Source organism: Gasterosteus aculeatus, chromosome 14, assembly GCF_964276395.1.
Source record: "Gasterosteus aculeatus chromosome 14, fGasAcu3.hap1.1, whole genome shotgun sequence".
Lineage (NCBI taxonomy): Eukaryota > Metazoa > Chordata > Actinopteri > Perciformes > Gasterosteidae > Gasterosteus > Gasterosteus aculeatus.
The window spans coordinates 4,063,677-4,085,564 of NC_135702.1; the positions used below are offsets into that span (position 1 = coordinate 4,063,677).

Below are 21,888 nucleotides of genomic sequence, written 5' to 3' on the forward strand. Positions count from 1 at the left end.
ATCCAGGTCATATGACAAAAATAAAAGTTGTCTCAAAGTGACACACAAACATAACGTTTGTTTGTCGTCTGCCAGCATATAGACAGTGAGCAGATTTATTCACGTTGACGCCCTTCTGCGTTTAAGTTGCCACTTTTGCACACAACAAAAATCCGTACCAAACAGTCACTGATTACATGTTTTAATTAAGACAATTCCAGTCTGAAGTGTGAATGACAGTGAAACACTTTGACACAGTAGCTTGCTCGGTAGCACGATTACCATTACAGTCTTTGGAATTCGTCACAAAATAAGCATTGTGCGGCTAGTAAGGCAGCATTATGTTTTTTCAGTAACAACAAGCAGCAAAAATACAACGTTTCAGTGTTTAAAGCAAGACAACAAACATCCGTCCCATCATGCTCGTTGTTTGTAACACTGTGTTTGCTGTCCACTGATCGGCAGTGAAGCTATGGGCGCCATGTCAGTGGATTATGGTTTGTCGACCATCTGCAGTCCCGTTTTAACACGTTCTTCTCTGTGCTCGGTGTACACGACAAACGTACATTTACATGTCACCAAAACCACAAACTGCATGATCTCTCCTCGAGTTCATTGGCAACATCTGGACTACTACTTCAAGCATTACAACACTGTAACTGGTTACAATCAGGGAAAATAATCTGAAACAAAAACAGTTGAACAGTTTTGGTAATCGATTCATTTTTGAAGTCGGGCTTTATGCAAAAATGCACCAAAAATAATAATACTGGACTCAGCTTCTCAAATGTGATTATTTCCTGTTTGTAAATGTAATAACTTTAGGTAATGGTTGGACAAAACAAGTAATAAATAGTATATACACCAAATTCAGTTCCATGTTACTGGTATGTCATTTAAAAAACATTTTTTACTACTTTTCCTGCAAAACTAGAAAAAATGATAAACTAATTAATACAGAAAAAAAATGCCAGTAATTAATCATTAAGTAAGTAATCATAATAAATGAGCATATTGCAGCTGCAGACCTGATTACAGCAATACATTGTTCTTGATTACATGTTCTATTGTGCAAAATAAGAACGAAAGTCAAGGCACGGCGATGAAATAAAAATGTCCTAAGCTTTGGTATAAACTGAAATCAGTTCCTAGTTTAGTGGCTTATGGCTCACCAGCATTCAGACATTACAGTGAAAGTGTTCATAATACTGAAAGTGCACGTTTCCCCCTGAAAGTACTTTAGACTGCAGATAAAACAAAAACTTCTCCTTTTTCAGAGGCTCCACGAGGGGTGTTTGAACTCCATCTTGTGGCGTGTAGCCCACTTAGCGTATATGGCCTTCTCCGTGATGAAGCGATGGCCCCCCCGCTGCGTGTGCTCGTGGAACCTGTACATCCTGCACTCGTCGACCCGGTTCCTCTCATAGTAATGGTAAGGAACGGCGCTGTGGTTGGCTCGGCTGTTCAGTGAGGAAGCAGAGTTATATGTGATACTTGGAAACAAGGATTCAGAGTTAAGAAAAGGCGTCATTATGTGAAACGTCTCACCTGCAGTGGTTGTCGTCGATCATTCCATACACACGGATGCTGTCACACAGGTCTATAGCGAGGATCATTGTGAAAAATCCAGTGCTGAGAAACGCCCCCGTCTTCATTCTGAGTGAGAGACAGCATGCTTTTCTGAATATATATATATATATATATATATATATATATATGTATATATATATATATATATATTTATAACTAGCTCTCACGTTGCTTTAAAAATACATGGGAAACCAACTGCTTCAATCCGGCCTTTCATCTATCGACTGGGACGCTAAACCCATACCTGTTTTTTCCTGTTTCATTCTGAAACAGACCATCGCAGTACTGCATCTTCTCTGTGGTCACCGCGTAGATTTGGACTTTTGGGTACTTCTCGGCTATTTTCCAGAGAGCATTGAAGACGTGTCCTTTCCCGTCCTGCCTCATGTTCCTCTCAGGACCCCAGAACACGTATGTGGTGTCTGCCGACTGCTGGAAATAGTAGCGCTCGTTTTTTACCAACAAGGGAACACTTGTGTGAGAGACAACCCGGACGCTGGTGCGGCTCCCGACGTCTTTCTCGTACCCTTGTGTGGGCGCATTGTTCATCCGGATCACGCATCCGACTTTGTCAATCTCTTCTCCTACGCCGGCTGCGAGCATCTGACCTGAGCTGGAGACCAAGGCACACTGGCTGCAGTGCATGTGGAGCAACTGTTGAGAAAGAGGAACAAACAGAGAATAACATTTCTATGTGTCGTGCGAGCAAAACAAGGACTAGACTGGAGACTTCAATCAAAATAGTATGACAAAGTTTATTTGCAACAAGAGTATTCTGTCCTGCAGTTTAACGTGCACGGACCTATTTCAGGCAGTTTAACAACAACATGAAAAAAGGCCCTTAATACAAAGTGCGCTCGTATTATATGGTCTCTAAGAGCATTTTTGATTGGTTATTAAGCTGGAGGCGGCTCCTGCTTAGAACCCTCGGAGAGCCCCATTGGAGCACAGGGATGTCCATCCCTCTAGGCTATCGGATCATCTCGCCTCCCGTTGTGAGTTCTACATATCAGGATGTTTGCAAGATTTTTTGCGTATGAGCGGTAGGCGTAGTTCTATGTACGGACATGTTATTCTTAGAATGGGGATCAGGTGCTTCCTGTTACAGATTGTGCTGCATATTTTTGCAACATGTTCGTGTGCTGGTCTTGTGACTTCAGATACATGTTGTTCGTGCAATCAGGCCTTTAAGCGGCCATCACCCATTATTCCTATGCATTTATAGTTCAAGTGTAATTTCATTCATGCCTAAGCGTGCATGTTTATATTTTAATACTCAACATACGTATGTGCTGTGAAGCTTGAGCTGTTTGCTTTTTGTGATTATTGTAGCTTGAAAACTCCCACAATAAACATTTGACGTGTGCTTAAGAGTAACACAGTTGAATTTGTGGTTATTTTTGAAGTGATGGTGTCACGCACTTTTCTGCAACACGGTAAGTCATCTTGAAACAAAAGATAACAGGAACTTAACAGGAAATCCTGCAGACTAGAACTGTAACATATTAATTGAAAGGGAGGTTCTTATAGTTCTTATGTGTTAACTAACGCAACTACAATATTACTGACGTTTGTTCCATACAGTTTTTTGAATAGGAATGTCAGGTATCTTACATTTATTTCGTATTAAGTGTTATTATCAATTAATAAAGTGAAGATTAAAATCGATGATCTCTCTCTCTCTCTCTCTCTCTCTCTCTCTCTCTCTCTCTCTCTCTCTCTCTCTGTCACTCACTCACACTCACCTGGTCCACCCCGGCCGGGCTGATCCTCAGGTAACCCCCGAGCCCCCCCCTGCGCAGACCGAGCGACAGACCCGCGCGCGTCATCACGTGTCCAAACCAGAACAACAGAGGGAGGCTCAAACTCAGGCTCAGCAGGCAGAGCCAGTGGAACATCTGTATTGATTTAAAAAAAATAAAAGTGTGTTTAATTGATAGCGTACTGTGCACCCATCCGTTATTAGGAATGATCGTGTAAAAACAGACTCGTACCTGATATTTCATATCAAGACCCGTGAGAAAGCATCGATCCAGGAAGCCGGGCGACGCTCATTTTTTCAGCCGTTTAACATGAGACGGAATCGGCGAGACTGAGACAAGCCGAGGCACGAAGGGGTCCCGTTCACGGGCATTCATATCTACCGATATTAATAGCTGCTCTCGGTCAATTCCATTGAGCGCTCTTAAATCCGGGTTTTAAGTGGCATCGCCTCGCGGGCAGTTTCGCTTTTCAAAATCGATCGGCGACATAGTAAACTCTTATCTGAAATCCGTTCCGTTTTTTTTTTACTGTTGTCGCAGTCGTATTTCTAACGGTCCGTCAAGTGGACGGTACAGCGCGGCTTCCGGTCCAGCTCTTTCAAAACAAACGTATCATCCGATCGATTCGAACACACACACACAAATACTTGGTCAGAAAATAAATAAATACATTCATGCAGGAATATTAGCGTAGAATATTATCCGGGAACGACCGTGGACGATATTTTTGCCAACACACTTGGACCTATATTTGATTTTCACACTTAATCTGAAAGGAATTGACCAAAACCGGAAACAATGTATGAATCCCTGTAGTTCAGAATCACTTTCACCAGCGAGAATTGGCAATGCGGCCTTCAGGTACCACTCGTAAAACTTTGCAAACCCAGAGCTCGAAAGTTTTTATTTAACTTACTCATTACTCATTCAACATTACTATACCAAAGTTAAGTCTATATACCATTAGAAAAGTACTAATGTTAGCTAAAACCTGCCCAGAATGTAATTTTATGTACCAATTGAACCTTTCTAACGGGAGACTTTGATCTCCGACCTGGATTGTTTCCCAACCGAACGGCCATCCGATTGGCCAAGAAGAAAAGCGAACCTCTTTTCCTTTCATCCCATTGGCTGTTCCGCAGCGTCACCGCTCCTACTTTTCTGAAGCACCGCCTCCTAGCAAAAAGCTAGTGTGCGGCTTTCACTGACTGTGACACGGGAATGCCCTTCCTCGGCGCCCTGGATGACCACGGTATGTGACCTGCGTGACGGATTATGGCATTAGTTGTACCGCTTGTTTGCGCTACACAAAGCCTTGGAGGTGTGAGCTCAAAGCCCCGCAACCAGCGACTGGATAAACAGATGATGCTGCGCTGTCAAGTGACAGATGAGGCTGAGCTAGGCTTGCTAAGCGTGATAGCTAACGTTAGCATGCTGCTTGTGTCCGGTCATTAACAACCTTTTACAAACAGCACAGCTCAGACGTGTTGTGCTTTTGCCGTAAAATAAAACCGTCTCAGGTGACTAGCTTGCTATTCACCTACAGTCAATTGTCTCTTTCGGCTTGCAGTCTCTCCATTATCAACAATGTGGCCCGTGTGATTGTAAAAATGTCGTTTACACACACACCGTGCGTTATATCAGTCGGTGTTTAATTGCATCCAGTAAGAAGAAAGTCCCATTGAATTCGCACCTGCGGTTTGTCACGTACAGCGCGTGTGTGTTTGTTTGTTTGTGTGTGCGTGTGCGTGTGCGTGTGTGTGTGGCAGGCTGGTGATGTGGCTGCATACCAGTGTGTAGGTAAGTCGCCGGCACAATGTGTAATGTTGTTCTGCTGCTTAACAGTTCACGTGAGCTGGATCTTTACAGCTTAAACCGGAGCTTTGCTGGTAGATTTATGTCTGGGGACATTTTGACCTGGGACCAAAAGCACTGTTTGCAGCGATACAATAACTGTGTGCTGTCACGCCTTTTCCTTCACAAGGCCGGTGCAATGTAATGTCGCAAAACTGTCTTTTTCTTTTAATTATAGGGGAATAAATCTCCAATCAGACATTGCGTCTGTTCGAGCTCAGGAGTGGATGACGATTGACTGTCCATCAGAAAGCCCTGAGCTGGCTGATCTCGGAGCGGAGACGACGCTTTGTGAAGCGTGAAGGTGGAGGCGCTCACGTTTCCGAGATGTCACTCAAACAAGCAGACGGGATGTCCATCGCCCAGGCTTTGGCCATGACCGTGGCAGAGATACCCGTCTTTCTGTATTCCACATTCGGGCAGGTAAACCGCAATACAGTTCAAGTTTCGCGTCTCTAAACCCGAGCGCTTCTCCCTCTAGCGACGGGTAGGTTAGCGCCTTCCGCAGATCCCTCCATGTTTGACGCCTTTTACATTTGTCTGTCCCGCTTTTCAGTCCATATTCTCTCAGCTAAAGCTCACCCCGAACTTGAAGAAGGTCCTGTTCGCCACGGCGCTGGGCAGTGTCGCCCTGGCTCTCACCGCTCATCAGCTGAAAAGGCGGGGGAGAAAAAGGAAGCAGGCGACGCAAGGGAAGGAGGGCCAGAAGACAGTAGGAGTACCAGAGGCGCTGATGAAGCCAGGAAGACCCTCGTCGTTTAAGAGAGGTGTGGACGACCTAACGCCCGGAGGGAAAAGCTCCAACCGTGCCTCTGTAATGCATCATCTATGGAGAAATAGGCATACGAGAGAATGTTTTCCTCTCCGCAGGCCCGTTTACCGGCCGACAGATGATGAGTCCCAGCACCCGGAGCAATGACACCATGAGTGGAATCTCCTCCCTGGCCCCCAGTAAACACTCAAGCTCCTCACACAGCCTGGCATCTGTTAGTCTTTTACAATCTGCAACTAATTCCATATCATCCGGGGCGGCATTTTTCTGTATTCCAACTTCACCTAATGTGTCGTGTTTCCCGTCGTAGACGCGGGTCCCAAACTCTCCAAGTCAGGCAGCCAATCCGTCCACACCCTGGGAAACGGAGCCCGTGGTGGAAGAGTCGGGGGCAATCGAGGATGCAAATGCAGAGAATCTCTACATACTGGGTAGCTGTTTCCTGGTTTTATAATGACGTAATACACAGGCTGCATGTCAGGCAGCTGTGCTGCCTTAAATGTAGTGTGTGGAACAGAAGGATGCATTTCGGCTTCAGTATTTCTTTAGTGCTTTTAGTCGGGAATAGGGTTAGATTGCCAAAATGAGGGCAACGCTCATGATGGATTAGTAAGGGTCATTGTGTGTTTTTACAATGTTTGGTCGCCGTGGCTGCGTGACGTCTCACCGCCGTCCTCCCTGTAGGGATGGAGCTCTTTGAGGAAGCTCTACACAAGTGGGAGCAGGCCCTCAACATCCGCCACCACCCCCACTCCACCTCCAGCAACAACAGCCTCGCCCTGCAGGGGGCGGCGTGTGAGGACTTTCCAACGGTAACCGTACCAACCAATATTTACCTGCCTGGTGTGCACGGTATTCTCGTACGCGGTTGGATTACTTTCCACTCGGGTTTCATAGCGGAGCACATAAGTCATATAGCTGTTTTTTTTTCCTGCTTCTTTTTATAGGGTGAAAGCCATAACAACGTGTTTGCTGAGAAGTTGGAGACGCTACTGCACAGGGCGTACCACCTGCAGGAGGACTTTGGCAGTACCATCCCGACAGACAGCGTACTGGCGGATTTCGGTAAGAGCGATGTTGGATTCGCGTACGAATTCATAAGAGCGAAGGGAATATTCCTGTTGAGTGCACGTGTTTGGCTCCGGCGAGTCAGAGTTCGTGGTGTTCTTTTGGCAGAGAGTGAAGGAACTCTTATCTTGCCGCAAGCGGGGAGTTTCCACAGGCGGCGGGACGACGACGCGACCACCGTTACCTCCGACGAGTCCTTCTTCTCAGCCGCGGAGGTCAGTCCCCTTCCTCGGCTCTGCAAACACCCGACAGAAAGCAAAAAATGTGCGTGCTGAGGCGCCTGTGTTCCCTCCGCGCAGCTGTTCGACGCCTTGTCTCTAGAAGACGTCTACCAGCCGCACAAACCAGCAGCTCTCTACGAGGAAGCCTTGTCTCTGGTCCGGGAGAACAAAGTGTCCTATCGGTCTCTCAGGTAACTGCCAAGTGTGCCGTCTCCAAATGCTAAAAGCTGCGTACCAATCAGTAGCTTTTAACACCAACAGTGAATTCAGGTATTTCCTTCTAATGTCAAAGAAGTCGTTCATAGTTACAAACCTCAAGTTCTCAACTGACCTCATTTCACTTTTGTTTCACCCTCACTGGGATTATCAGCATCATCTCTTCAGATGTAGCAGCTGCTGTTTTCCTCAAACAAGTCATTTGTGTCGGGGGAGAACCACAACTTGTACTTGATAAAATGACAACATGCCTCTCGCTCTCTCTCTCTTTTTTTACAAGGACCGACTTACTTGAATGTTTTGGTGACCAAGACTTCCTGGCCAAGCTTCAATGTGTGAGACAAGCATTCCAGGTCCGTTCCACCTCCTGCATCTTGCCCATGTTCGCTTCTGCATCATGGAGAATTGTAATTATCGACGACCCCTCTTTTCCTAACTTTTAGCCACTGATGTGCTTTTTTAAAATATTTCCAGGTCCTGTTGTTAGATGAAAGTCATCGCACATTTTTCATGGAGACGGGGAAGCAAATGATTGTCGGGTTGATGGTGAAGGCAAATAAGGTAAACGCTGCTCACTTGGATTTGGGTTATTAACTCGTCTTATTTGGATAGACGATCTCGTGTGGACGTCTCGGCGCAGCTGGAACTAAGCTCCTGTGTTCTCTTAACGCAGAGTCCCAAAGGCTTCCTGGAGAGCTATGAGGACATGCTGCTTTACACCAAGAGAGAAGAGACGTGGCCCGTCACTAAGATGGAGCTTGAGGGTCGAGGGGTGAGTCATGACAACATGAAGCTGGCAGACTGAAACTTATTGTGTGTCTATATATATATTATAATGGGGTGGATCTCTGCAGGTGGTGTGTATGAACTTTTTTGACATTGTTTTGGACTTCATCCTGATGGACTCGTTTGAAGACCTGGAGAATCCTCCCTCCTCTGTGGTAGCTGTGTTGAGGAACCGCTGGCTCTCTGACAGCTTTAAAGAAACGGTTAATACACACACACACACACACACAGTGACAATTCTTTGATTATTCCTCCGATCGCTCCAATAACTGCGTTTATTTCTGTTAGGCTCTGGCAACTGCTTGCTGGTCCGTCCTAAAAGCAAAAAGACGTCTTCTCATGGTGAGTTTGAGCTGATTCAAAGACCTAAAGCGATCGATTGCGGCTTTGTGTCTTTGGTTTTGATGGCTGCGTTCCTCTCGTACTCTCCGCAGGTCCCTGATGGTTTTATCTCCCACTTCTATGCCATATCTGAACACGTGAGCCCAGTTTTAGCTTTTGGGTTTTTGGGACCCAGGCAGCACCTAAGTGAGGTGTGCACCATTTTCAAGGTGAGAGAACACACAACTAGGTTTGGAAAGCCAATTACTGTTAAAGTGTGCGCGACACATACTTTGCCCTGGAAGCCTCATTGGTCAAAGCTGCTTCTTTGAGTCATTCACGTCCCTCCTTTTTTCGTCTGCAGCAACAAATCCTGCAGTACCTGAAGGATATGTTTGATCACGACAAAGTCCGCTTCACCTCGGCGCAGTGCCTGGCCGAGGACATCCTCAAGCTTTCCCACCGCCGGAGTGAGATTTTACTGGGTTACCTGGGAATCAGCAGTCTTCTGGAGGTCAATGGAGCCCTGTCCAGAGACGCAGAGGGCACATCCGGGCCCAACTAAGACTACTAGAGTCCCTCAGGGTTCCCCGACTTGTGAAAACCTGCCTCGGCCTTGTTCGATGACGTGGATGCTTCCTAAAACCTCATCTGGACCAAGCGCTCCCAACACAGGAAGACCGGGCCTCCTCCGCTATTATCACACATCGATCGAGTCCCTCGGAGGACCTTCTGTCCATCTGACTTGTGGAACATCCTGGTCTTCATAATTATGTGAGAAATGTGCGTTTGTATGTTTTATACTGAAGGGGAGGGATATTTATGAAATCCATAATAATTCTTGAAGGTTTGGCCTGCTGAAGACTTTAAGGACTTCATGAATTTGTCTCGTCCTTCATCTGAATAAGTATTTATTTCATCCCATGTGATTTAATTGCCCAACGTTAGATGTTCAATGCAAAAAGACATGTTTGACACATTTGTCAAGTGTGTTTACATGGTACTCATGTTGAAGTTTATTATCCCACAGGGTTGTTTTGACTCTCTGCTGCGTTCTCTTGGAAATGGCAGTGATCTCGCCAACATGCAAAGGTTTTGTAAAGGTTGACGTTCTCTAACTAGATGCCAGTAGATGATCTAAATAATCATTTTAAGTGCCACTGAGGGTTCATAAAGAAACTTCCCACTAATAATAACACACGGTTATTTAAAACACACCCTGTCCTACTGTGGGCTGCAAAAATACCTCCTGAGATTCACAAAGTGCACATGGTCATATCAGAACTTTAATTTTCCATCTTAGTAAACCGTTAATTGACAAACCTCAATAAATGAATAAAACCGTGCCAATCTACGTTTTAGGGACCTGCGATGAAGAGGCGGGCATTGTGCAGTCAGACTAACCTTCGCAAGTGCACTGATGATGATGACAGTTTAGCACTCAAATTAGCATCTACATGTTCCTCATAGTCACACAAGTGTTTGTTTTGAGGTCTTGATAATCCAAATCCGGCTCCTGATGCCGTTCAGAGTCAACGGCCCGGGATTATTTCTGTTACTGTCCGGCATTTACATCCAACTGTAAATAGAGCTTTTACTCTACACTAAGATAGACTTTTGTTTTGTTAAGGTGCAGCTTTGTGTTTTTAAGCATTTTGCACTTTATGCCAAAAGCAGGAAGATACAGGAATGTCCCACAGCTCGTTTTGTATGATCGGATCATCTGTACAAATATATATATATATATATTAAACAACTCATTGCATTATAGAACTGACATACTATTGATAACAGAGTTTGAATTCTGTACAGTATTGAAACTTTCCCCAAAAAATATTTTATGGAAATTCGTTTTTTTTTTTTTTCTAGTCTTGTTTGAAATGTTCAAATTCTCCAATAGAGTTTTTTGACTGCTGATCCCGTCCGTTCTCCTGACTGTTGGACCTGCTAATGTAGACCATTGATTTGCAACAGTATGAATGCAATTATAAAAGAATGCTAATGTTTAGTCTAGTCTTACTCTGCTTTGTCTCTGTCCTGAGAGCAGATGATCAGAGATGAATCCCTCTGCATGTTGACGTTCTCTGAAATGCATCAATCAGTGTATCTTTGTAACTTTTAGAGGCTACAATTGTTGTTCATTTGGAAAATCCAAGCTAGAAAGAAGCTAGAGAAGCTGACTCGGAACAACTTGTCAGAGTTCTGGAATGTGCTCTACTACTTGGCGAAGATTCTATAGAGTAAAGAGTTTTACGAGGATTTCAGATGGCCAAAATTGAGACAGGACGATTTCACTGCTGTACGTTGCGAGTGTCCTTTTCATGCCTTTTGTCTTTTCTATCGTTAAGTGTCAATGCCAGCACAAACTGTAAATTCATTTTGATCCTCCATATTAAATGTTATTTTTTGTTATTAAACTATACGTTTGTTTTGCCCTTTGCCAACTGATGACGGCTCATCGTACCAACTTTCCTGAAACACAAGATTATTTATTCTTAGTAAGGTGGAGAGGTTAATCTTTTTAAGAGTGACAGAAGTGTGAATAATTGAGAAAAATGTATAGTTTTTTGACGGCTTAACTGGCCATTCGACCCCCATAGTATTAAGATTAAAAACTAGTTTATTCTGAGTATTGCCAACAATAATGAAGTTGGTTGTTGGCTGCAACAGCAAATTAATTGTGCTGTGATGCAGGACACATATATTCATTATTTAGACCATGACACAGTAATCTGAGTCATAAGTCAATCAGTTGGAGAGAAGTGAAAGCTCTGTGTGTATTCAGTGTAAGGCCAGTGGAGGGTCCTCAACTCGTAGGTGTTCAGAAACCCTCTTCAGTCTTCTTCACATCGCAGCAGTGAGGCATTGTTTAATCTACGGAAAATGTCTTTTCATTTTTGTAAATTTAATTCAGCCCTTAAAACACAAGCAGAGGACATCATGAGCACACACCATTCTAAAGCATCAATGCATTGCCTGACCTTTAATATTTGTCTTCAAACAATTATTGGTCTTTTTCGCCCTCTCCTTGAAAACAAAAGCATATTTTTAGCTCACGTTTTACAGAAAATATGCATGAATTAGATTTCAGACAAAGTTTGCAATGAAGATGTCGGAGGCCTTGAAGCGTGTGTTCTATCTATTTTTTGAATGAGCTTTGTGAAGTACTGGACTTTAGTGTGTTTTTTTGGTTCATTCAATAATTCTCCTCTATGGGGACTAACGTTTTATCGCGTCTTCGGTGCTCGGCTGTGATTGGACGGCTCCTCCGCGTGCGGGGCCCGTCTCGAACACACGGCTCCGCTCGCCATTGGTTAAGCGCGTCGTCTGGGGGCGTTTCACCGGGGCTGCCCGGTTGTGTCCGGGGTAAGATGGCGTTGGAGGAGCAGTGCTCGGCACCATCTCGATGGCGGTCCATATCCCTGACACACGTAGAGTTCCCGGAGGGTAAGTTAAACGCGTCATCTTTTCTCTAACTAGCGAAGGTGCAAGCCGCTAGCCCGCGTTGTAGTTTTCCCTTTTACTCCAACACTGCGCGCGCTCGCTACTGAGCAGACACGGACAGTTGGCGACACCGCCAAATAGTGAGACGCTGCGAAACGTCGAGCGCCGCGGGCAACGTTAGCCGGGCTGCCAAATTGTGAGACAGGTGCGCGTGCGCAGTTGTGGCTAACGTCCACAATGAAAGCTAGCTAGCCTGTTAGCTGCTTCGATATCAGCTTTGATATTTACCCTTTGCATTTAGCAAATGTGGGGCAAGCTGTAGCGATTACTCAAAACAATTAAGGCGTCGTAAACAGCAACATGTTTTTGCCGACTAGTGGAAATAACCAGCTATTTTACCTTTTTATAGCGTTGCAGCCAAGACTACGGCTAATATAGCCGCTAGCTCCATGTTCGCATACTGATTGGTGTAACTAGCATAAACCACTTAGCACCGAGCTTTCCAAGTTCACTAAATAAATGAATGTGCAACGTTGGTAATGGATAGCGTCGCTGCGTCACCGCGACAGCTTCCTACTTGTATTCAGTCAAAGACATCAAGCATCCGGGTTCATTGAGTGCCTCCTTAGTGGCACTAGAGGACTTCGATGTTAGTTTAAGGTGTTTTAGGATCCTCTTCACTAGTGTCTCTTCTGTTTTAGGCGATCTGACGGGACATGTGCTGGCCTACTTCAGCCTCCTACCCATAGCGATCCTCGTGGGTTTTGTTACACTAATCGTGTTTAAACGGGAGCTGCACACGGTGAGTTGTGCATGTGCACTTTAAAGTTTCACAGGGTCACTTTTAAAGTCAATTTTGAGAGGATGGCAAGACGTCTGGAGACGTTTCCTGTGTTGACCTTATTGATTTTACTTTCTAATAAAATCAGTTGTGTTGTACAGATTTCTTTCTTTGGAGGAGTAATCCTGAATGAAGCGGTGAACTGGGTGCTGAAGCACATTCTCAGAGAGCCGCGCCCATGTGCAGGTGATTGTGAACACACTATTGACATTCTATACCCACATTATATCCTCACGTAACAGGATATCACATTGGATTGTGTGTTGAGATTGCATATATCAAAATAGGGGCACATTTGTTTTTCCTTGCTATTGACCAACCCTTTCCCGAAAAGCTCCCATAAGGGAAATGCATTACCTCCGTACCACAGTACAGGCACATTTTGTTCCTCTGTTTAAATGTGTATTTTAAGAAAGGTTAAGATATTTTTCAGCAGCCTGGGAAAAAAAGTTTGACCTGACCAAATAATTTATAATGTATATTTACATCAGGTGATGTTGTCTTTCTGCAGGAACCCACACAACCCTACACACTGAGTATGGGATGCCCTCCAGTCATTCGCAGCTTATGTGGTTCTTTGTTGTTTACTTCTTTCTTTTCCTTTATTTAAGGTGAGATGCTTTTCTTGTCCTAAGGAAGGTTGGGAGGAGGGGAAATGTAAAGCTGTGATATTAGTGAGAATCATAGATCCTCGCTGAAGTCAAACGTCGGTAAACGCATCAAATTTAGGTTCTTTGTTTAAAACCCCTATCGTTTTCAAAGGAAAATATATATTTTTAAACTGGACCTAATAAGTGCATTTAATACTTGTCCTGTCACATTTATCCACATTTATGTCATTAAGGCACATTCTTTATATTGGTATCTGTTATTTACTTAGTTTGTTGTATCTCATTACCGTGTTTTTGATTCCAACCCTTTACACGTTTCACCTTTCCATGAGGCTGATGTCATCGTGTAAACTCATGCTGATGGGTCCTTTTCAGAATGCATCAAACGAACAATGCTCGATGCGTGGACCTCTTGTGGAGACACATCCTGTCCATCATCCTGTTGGGCACGGCCTTATCGGTCTCATACAGCAGGTGAGGCTGCAACAATTGTTTAAAATAATATATATATATATATATATGGCCAGATTTTCCCCCTCCTGTGTTACAACCCCATTTCACAGATCCCAAGTGATACTATTTGAAGCACATACTGCTCCACTTAGTTTGATCCAGGACTCCAGGCCCAAGCCGTGTTCTCTTTGAACGTTGTTTTGCCCCCGTCTGGCTCTCAGGGTCTACCTGCTGTATCACAGCTGGAGCCAGGTCTTCTATGGCGCAGTGGCCGGATGTACGATTGCCATAATCTGGTTCTTTATCACACAAGAGATGCTGACACCATTATTCCCCAAAATAGCGGCGTGGTAAGTAGTGCTCTAATTTCTTAGCCTACTCCTTGTGTCACAGGGGAAGCGGAGTCGACCTTCGCCTGGAGGCGTAGATGGAACTAGTTTATACTCGCTGTCTAGCCACAACCGTGGGTGCTTTATTCATTTGTTCTTTAAATCTTTTCCTAATGTGTAGGCCAATATCCGAGTACTTCCTGGTGCGAGACACAAGTCTGATTCCCAACATCTTATGGTTTGAGTATACCGTGACCAGATCAGAGGCAAGGTACGTTTCTGACACTGACACTTATTTTGTTTGTTTTAAAAAAAAAACCCCAAAAAGTGTTTGAACTTAACGCGGAAAATTCAGATACTGAAAAGTTAAATGTGTTAACCGGCGTATTCAACGGACCTTGAGTTTGACTCGGATTACTTTTTTTTCTATTTCAGGAACAGACAACGAAAGCTTGGAACAAAACTCCAGTGATCTACACGGTTCTTCTGTGAAAGAGTTTAAGACCGTACACACACACACACACACACACACACACACGTACACACAAAACAAATGCTCATGTGACTAAAACACACTGGAGAACCGTCTTTTGGACTGACGTGGTTGGAAGGAGTAAAGGGCAAAAACAGTTTACAGCTGGCGAAAGAGTGCGTGGAGCCGGAGCCTGCAGCCTGAGCGAGTCCGTCCACACGCCTCTCCTCCTTGTACAGCCCCCCCCCCCTCCCCTCCCCCGATGCTCCTGCAATGCATGCGAGACTGTGCAAGCGGCACACTATTTAATGATAGATTAATATATATATATATATATATATATTTGAACTATAACCGCACGCTGACGATAACAACGTACTGTAGGAGACTCAAAGAGCCCAAAGAGGAGGCGCAGGTCCCGTTCCATACTGATGGGTGGGCGCATTGCAGCATGCATTTAGTGATTCCTTTTTTAACTATTGAGATGGATAGGTGGCGGGAGGGGGGGTTGGTTGATTCCATGATGGCAAAGTGGGGGGTCTGGTGGGGGGGTGGGTTGTGGAATTAACCATTTTTCATTGTTATATAATAGGAAATGAACAATTTCTAAAATAGCTTATGATGTAATATAAATGAGAATTTGCACTTTGTGAAATTTACAAGTAAAAAGAAAGACGTACACTAGTTAGATGTTGAGACCCTCGACCCCCATTACCCCCCCATCAGCCCCTTTCTTTGTTCCTGACGTCGGGCCTGATGTATAAGACTCCTAAGCTTATCTGCAGTGTGAATCTAATCTGTACTATTGAGCATTAAGGTTGTGCTTTCTGTTCATATCCACGTTTTTAAGATAAGACTGAATCAGAGCGGCGGGGTTCAGTGTTTTTTTTCCCGTCGTTGAACACACTTTGGACCGAGGTGGTGTTTCTCTTAACGCCTCACACACAGTAGCAGCTTGCGAACAAGATTCTGGGAATCGTTTTTTTTTTTTTCCATTCATTTTCGTATCTAGTTTTCTGCTGTTGCAGAGAATTGTTTTGCTTTCTACCTACATTTCCAAGATGACATTCCATATCATTTTAGTAGGAAAACATGCATTGCGATTGCTGATGTTTTCTTTTTTTGTTTGTTTGTTTTTTAAACGAAAAAGGCCTCAGGTCGGTTGTAGCATGTGGTTCTGCTTAATTCCTCACAGCTGATGTTTACAGCTGTCGTGTGGGGATCTTAAGCTGATTTAAAACTCATATCATTAGCTCCACAAAGGGAAGTAGTTCTCTTTAGATTTGTTTCCCCCCCCCCATGTGTAACCTATATCAGGCTAAATAAAATGTGTTTATGTACAGGAGATGGTTCAGGTGTCATATGTTGGTTTATTTTGCCTTTTCACATGATCTGATTTACTGTCACATTGCTTCGTTTCTCTGTCTGTTTGAAGGCAGCAGAGTGTTTTTATCGCTTTAGTGTCTGTGCAGGTGCACTACAGACTCCCAAGAGAATGGAGAAGTATTAATTGAATCTTCATACAGGCATGTGTGAAGATGTGAGTTTCTCTCCGTGGGCCCCTGAAACACTGCTGGAGAAGCGTCGGCCTACATTTAAACCACCCCGTCTGCTTGTGATTCACGTTCCAGGCCTCAAGCCTGATCCCCAAACAGCCTAGATAACATCCTGCAGACCGTAAACCTTTCTGTCTCTGACCTGCAGCTGGCACTGCTGCTGGAGGCCTTTTTTTTTTTTTTTTTTTTTTAAAGGTGTCTGTTCAGAATTTGTAGGTATACTACACAATTTATTTTCAACACGGGTGCTAAGCTGCCCCCCCTTCCCCCTCCTCCATCTCCCTGGACGACTCGTCCTGTTGGACGACTGGCATCCTCGGGATGAAGAGTGTTATTGCAGCATAATTAAGTCATAAACTAAGTGGAACGTATCTGCCATGCTGTTATATATATATATATATATATATATTTATATATATATAAATATTTATATATATATATATATAATATATATATTATATATATATATATTATATATATATATATAACAGCTAATATCAGTGCTCAGCTTGATCATCATATAGTCAATTCTATAAATTCTCATAACTTCTCGCCGGGTTTATAGTGGTTTGACTATTTTAAATGACATTTGTTTGATGGCATTTTATCCTGAACTCTATTGTAGCAGGAATGACCACCCGGGGGATTGGGAGTTTGAGATGTTAAATCTTAACGGGTGTGTAGTCAACGTCAACCCTGTGGGGGTCCGAGTGAGGGGGCCAGAAGAAGGGGGAGCCGTTTCGGTAAACGGTCGTGTATCTTCATGTGCTTCTCTGGGTTTTGGAACATTTGAATGTGATTACAGGTGTGTGGTTGTTTCCGTCAGTCAAATGGGATCAAATCGGCTCAATCAAGATTAAGATTTATCCTCTCTGAATGATGTTCACTTTCATTTTCTCAAAGTGGAACAAATGAACACTAAATTAAACATTTCATTTTATCTTCCACAGTGGACTCTTTTGTTACCATCCTGAAACATGGATCATTTAGTAGTTGGCAAAGATGAATAAATGTTACAGAACTGCTGTCATATTTTTTGGGGAAAGCTCTGCATTTTAGATTTGCATTTGAAATGACAAAGTGTGTTTGTTTCCATAAATTTAAGATGTAAGTACAAGAAAATAATCAAAGTGATTTCCTTTAAACGAGAAGCATTGTCTAGAAAAGGTGACAAAATAAAAGTTGTGCAGCTTTTACTATCTGAACGTGAATCGGTGGGTTTGATTCCGTCGTTTTGGTTGAAAAGTACACACATCAAGCAAAGGATCTTGATGGGATTCATTTCAATAAATAACACACTTATAATTTGTATTTTTTGAGTCTCCTGCCAAACCCGCCTCGAATCCTGGCTTCCAGTCCTCAACATGCACGTTTGAAGACATTCATCACAACAAACGCTCAAGTGTTCGTTCCGTGGTGAAGTCTCATTGGTGCCAGCTGACTTTGGCAGCAGCTTCACGGCGTTTGGGAGTTTGTTCACGCGTGAGAATGGAAGCTTCTCCACGTCTCTGCTCAGATCCAGTATCAGCAGATTCATTGTGGAGAATAAAAAAAAAACAAAAGTTTTTTACTGGCACACTTCGTATCACATCCAATGTCCATAAAACAAGTGAGAGTGACTCCTCGGACTGTGAGCTGATGCAATAACGCTGCATCAGCTCACATCTTTTCTCTCCATGCTGCGTGATGTCAAACTGAGCGAGTCCTTCAGATTCCTTTGTGTCTCCCCCTCTGAGCCGCTAGATGTCCCCCATCACACAGCTACGACCCTTTATTTAAAAACCGTTTGATTAGTTAGTCTGCGGGTCAAAGAGGTCGGGCGGATGGATGAGAAGAGCTGTCAACTAGTCGGGGTGATTGAAATATACGTGTTGTGCGTTTTTGTGTCAGCGGGAAGAGTCACGTGAGCCAAATTCAGACCATGTTTTGCGCTCTGGGTCTTTAGAAACAAAAATAAATATTCAAGGAAAATGTCAAATGTGACCCGCGATGACGGTAAAACGTGGCAAATGGATCAGGGCCTGGGGTTAAATAAGTCTTACTGTTATCTCCAACTTAACGCATTGAATAGTCTGGTAATTAATGTCTTTAAGAGGCGCGTTTACAGCGATAACTCTTGTTTTAACAAATCCATCAGCGTTCAAAATGCCGCCCTCCTATTTCTTTTTTTGTCTCTTGAATAAAACATAAAACACCACAAACCAACCGGCCTGATCATCCATTTAACCATCCATCATTTGTTGTTTTGTTTTGGCTTCACGGATACATCTGTAGTCTTCTGGGCAGTGTGATGAGTGTTGATCATTAGCCAGATGAGCGTCTTCACCTCGTCCAAAATCCTACAGCAGCTCCCGCAGCCTGTTGCTGCGCTGCATTGTGGAGAAACGTTTTCTGCACCTCGTTACGTTCCTGCTGAACTCGGCACATTCAGGAGCTTCAGGCAGCAACGACGCGAGCGGAAAGATGGAAGAAACGAATGCACAAAAAAAACAAAATTAAAAAAAAATCAAGTAATGTTGGATGTAATATATTGAAAAAATGCAGCATCACAGAAAGGCCTTAGTATTTATTAATAAGTGTACTTGCTTACAACTCCACTTTTCCTTCTGCAATAGTGTGGAATAGAAGCATACAGTAAAATATAATTGAAATATTCATGTGAAAATAAAACCTGATTAAATGCCCCGATTCATTTTATTCATGGATGTACATTATTTTCATTTTAACACAATTTTCAGGCCGAAGTCAGAAGGATGAACAGCTTGCGCGTCACTGTTGTCCCTCTTTGTTTTTGCACTGACTCTCCACTTGAGGGCAACATTCACTGACCTGAAGTCAGCTGCGTTCCCTTGTGCGTCGCTTCAAGGACAAAACAGATATTTAGAGGACGAACCGTTTAAGCAACTTCATATTTTGTAATATTGTCTTTTAGCCTCATCGCTGAAATGTTTACGGGCTGGTTTAAGTTCCAAACAACATTTGTTCGTTGATACCTCCAATACATTTGATTACTATAAATAGTCTGTATGAGGTAAATGGCTGGTAGACTTTGCCTAAAATTGCTTGATTTTTTTAAAAAAGCTTTGATTTTTGTTTTGTTCTGGCGTCTCACCTCCACTCTTTTAGTCTTTATTTAGACACTGAGGGAAGCGTGATGGAAATGGGTCCTGATCCTTGGTCTGCCGGAGAACACATGCTTCTATTTTTACCCAATAATGGAGCTCATGTTGCACTAACTTTGATATTGCAGATGATTAAAAACAACAACAACAACAACATAAACGGCTCTGAAGCTGTGGCCCCGCACTATTTCTACCAAACGAACCACAACATCTGCTTTTGTGAAATCTCTAATTTTACGGTTTTACTCTTAATTTATGAATCACTGTCACATCACAGAAAATTCCTCCCCGAGGAAAACCAGCCGGACTCTTGAGTGTGATCGAAGCGTCAGGAAACACTTCCAGGCTGCTTCACATACGAATAACAAACAACATAATAAAATATGTCAGCTTATAATTGTCTACAAGTACTTTACATAAATATACACAGGGCAGCGGAACAATTCTAGTGTGTTATGAACATTTGTTTTTGAGTTGCATTAATGCAAAATAGCTTACAAACATGCATCACCAGGCAGCTCGTGTTGCCTTTTTTTGGGGATCTCAAATAAAACAGGCAATCGTTGAAGTGTCTGAAATCCACCCGTCAGATTCTACAAACATGTTTTGTTGACCTAAATAACTGAAATGCATTTAAATAGCAGAGTGGCTCGGGCCGGCGTTGTCAGTGATGTTGAATTCAGCGAGGAAATGGCCACTCCGCCACAAATGATGTCAAGTGCAACATTAGGAAGCGCTCACAGAATAATGCATGGGACGAGATGAGACGCTGTCCATAGACGACATCAAAAACATGCTTTTGGTTCATGAAAATCTGGTGACATCAATGTAAGAGAGCGTGCTTTGCTAAAATGTCAGTGGACAGTGATTTAAATTTAATCTGAGAATTATTCTCTTGTGATATCTGTTCCTGGCGGTGGTGCTTAGCGTCCTTTTTTATTATACTTTTTCAGTTTTTGCTCTTTTCTCCAACACATATTTACCTCCCAGCAGCTCAAATAAAAGTAAATTAATATACGTTGGAACATTCTATTGCTTTTACCTTCTTTAATGTCATCATCTCGCATTTAACCTTTCAAACCATTTCTTTCCCTTTTCCTCCTTGAGCATGTGGATGCCTTTAATCTGAAATTGAGCTTTAGTTTGTGCCCATTTGTTTTATGTTATCCGTGTGCTTCAGACTAAACTGGACTCAGTTTCAGGACGTCTGCCAGGAGCTGCAGGTGTTGCGGGACTCCCTTATCGTTATAATCCTCTCCGTCTGAATGAAAAGCTCATGATCCTCCTTAACGTTCCCGCGTGATGTCATCTGTTCACGCTTCTGCTCGGATGCTGACGGCTCCCCTCACACGGCTCCTCATTATTGCGCCGTGTTTGTCAGAGAGGCCTGAGCCGTGGAGCGTCACTGTGGCGCGCTTCACCTGGCCGGGCGATGCTGATTCCTCTTTCAGGCTGAACGCGTGGGTTTGCTTTACGGTCATTTTCAAAATCGGACCGCGGACTTTTGCAGTTGTTCACCTCAAATCTTTCACTGCATTATTTTTGAGAAAACTCAAGAGCTGCTGTCTTCTGCCATCTGGCAACTCTCTCACACACAGTCCAGAGTTGTGAGGCGCTGCGATGCCAATGAACGCTGCGGTGTAGTCGGACTGGTCCGTGGACCTTCGTCACCTCGGCAAACGTGGCTCCATTGCGGCCTTCCTCTTGACCCGAGGTCGGACGTCCATCTCGGGGACGGGAGCTTCACTCGGGGGGGGCTTCACATACAGAGCATGTGGCCGCTGTCTGAGTTAAACTGTCAAGTCATTGGCGTGGAGCTCCTTGTCACGCATCAGTTAATGCAACGTTTCATCAGGTGCGCAGTGATGGACAGCGGGGGTCCATCGGGGAGCAGCGGGGAGCTTAGTTTTCTGGTTTTCTCGAGCCTTCGGACAGCATTGGGAATTTTTTTCCGATACTGAAATGTTTTTTCTTCGTGTTCAGTGTTCCTTGTGTGTCATTGAAGTCTAAAAACCACTAAGCTATTGGACAGTAGTAGTTACAGGACTCTGTATGACAGCCTGATAAGACTTGTGCCTGAGAAAAACTGAAATTAATACAACAGGCAAACGTGTGGCTTCTGTGGCTTCAAGCTATTTTATTTCATAACTGAAGTGAAAGCGATCATCTCCACGTTTATCCATTTTTATTCGACAACACACTGCAAAAATACATCAAATTCACAAACAAAACCGTCACGGCTCACATCACTATGATAGATGATATCATTATTTTTACTTAATATGAGAAAGACGCCATAGGAAATGGCGGCGCTGCTTCACCAGTACAGCGACCCGCTAACACATGCTAACAAACATCCACGTACACTCTCACACAGTCTTGTATACAAATTACAGTCAGATGAATTAACATATTTAGGCAAAATCGACCTACTAGAACATAATGAGTTGATTCATTTAATTCTAAAGGAGAAGTAAAAGTGGATGGGGC

At 43.6% G+C, this 21,888-nt stretch overlaps 3 protein-coding genes across 3 annotated transcripts; 2 read left to right on the forward strand and 1 right to left on the reverse strand.

Moving 5' to 3' along the window:
- Positions 1-165: 165 nt before the first annotated feature.
- st6galnac4 (ST6 (alpha-N-acetyl-neuraminyl-2,3-beta-galactosyl-1,3)-N-acetylgalactosaminide alpha-2,6-sialyltransferase 4) lies at positions 166-3,927 on the reverse strand. The gene is made up of 5 exons (XM_040197079.2): positions 3,564-3,927; positions 3,315-3,467; positions 1,814-2,223; positions 1,528-1,635; positions 166-1,439 (listed from the first exon to the last, which is right to left on the reverse strand). Exons 1-5 carry the CDS (start codon positions 3,573-3,575, stop codon positions 1,253-1,255), a joined length of 870 nt encoding a protein of 289 aa, XP_040053013.1. The 5' UTR covers positions 3,576-3,927; the 3' UTR covers positions 166-1,252.
- Positions 3,928-4,163: 236 nt separating this feature from the next.
- On the forward strand, positions 4,164-11,016 carry miga2 (mitoguardin 2). Its single transcript, XM_040197071.2, has 16 exons — positions 4,164-4,584; positions 5,365-5,609; positions 5,743-5,953; positions 6,057-6,172; positions 6,269-6,389; positions 6,643-6,770; positions 6,906-7,023; positions 7,135-7,241; positions 7,326-7,438; positions 7,744-7,816; positions 7,938-8,024; positions 8,137-8,235; positions 8,318-8,452; positions 8,538-8,591; positions 8,684-8,800; positions 8,935-11,016. Exons 2-16 carry the CDS (start codon positions 5,514-5,516, stop codon positions 9,133-9,135), a joined length of 1,776 nt encoding a protein of 591 aa, XP_040053005.1. The 5' UTR covers positions 4,164-4,584; positions 5,365-5,513; the 3' UTR covers positions 9,136-11,016.
- Positions 11,017-11,848: 832 nt separating this feature from the next.
- Positions 11,849-16,075, forward strand: dolpp1 (dolichyldiphosphatase 1). The gene is made up of 8 exons (XM_040198075.2): positions 11,849-12,017; positions 12,716-12,816; positions 12,957-13,041; positions 13,367-13,466; positions 13,842-13,940; positions 14,141-14,269; positions 14,430-14,519; positions 14,684-16,075. The coding sequence occupies exons 1-8, from the start codon at positions 11,942-11,944 to the stop codon at positions 14,718-14,720; spliced, it is 717 nt and encodes a 238-aa protein (XP_040054009.1). The 5' UTR covers positions 11,849-11,941; the 3' UTR covers positions 14,721-16,075.
- The last annotated feature ends 5,813 nt before the right edge of the window (positions 16,076-21,888 follow it).

Bases quoted from the DNA above. Each gene is read 5' to 3' on its own strand.
- st6galnac4 (XM_040197079.2), bottom strand. The intron at 1,636-1,813 runs GTATGGGTTTAG...TCTCTCACTCAG, and splicing joins AATGAAACAGGAAAAAACAG to AATGAAGACGGGGGCGTTTC. The intron at 1,440-1,527 runs GTGAGACGTTTC...CTCACTGAACAG, and splicing joins ATCGACGACAACCACTGCAG to CCGAGCCAACCACAGCGCCG.
- miga2 (XM_040197071.2), top strand. From the start codon at position 5,514: ATGTCACTCAAACAAGCAGACGGGATGTCCATCGCCCAGGCTTTGGCC. The intron at 5,610-5,742 runs GTAAACCGCAAT...CCCGCTTTTCAG, and splicing joins TGTATTCCACATTCGGGCAG to TCCATATTCTCTCAGCTAAA. The intron at 8,236-8,317 runs GTGAGTCATGAC...GGATCTCTGCAG, and splicing joins TGGAGCTTGAGGGTCGAGGG to GTGGTGTGTATGAACTTTTT.
- dolpp1 (XM_040198075.2), top strand. From the start codon at position 11,942: ATGGCGTTGGAGGAGCAGTGCTCGGCACCATCTCGATGGCGGTCCATA. The intron at 13,042-13,366 runs GTGATTGTGAAC...GTCTTTCTGCAG, and splicing joins AGAGCCGCGCCCATGTGCAG to GAACCCACACAACCCTACAC. The intron at 14,520-14,683 runs GTACGTTTCTGA...TTTCTATTTCAG, and splicing joins GTGACCAGATCAGAGGCAAG to GAACAGACAACGAAAGCTTG.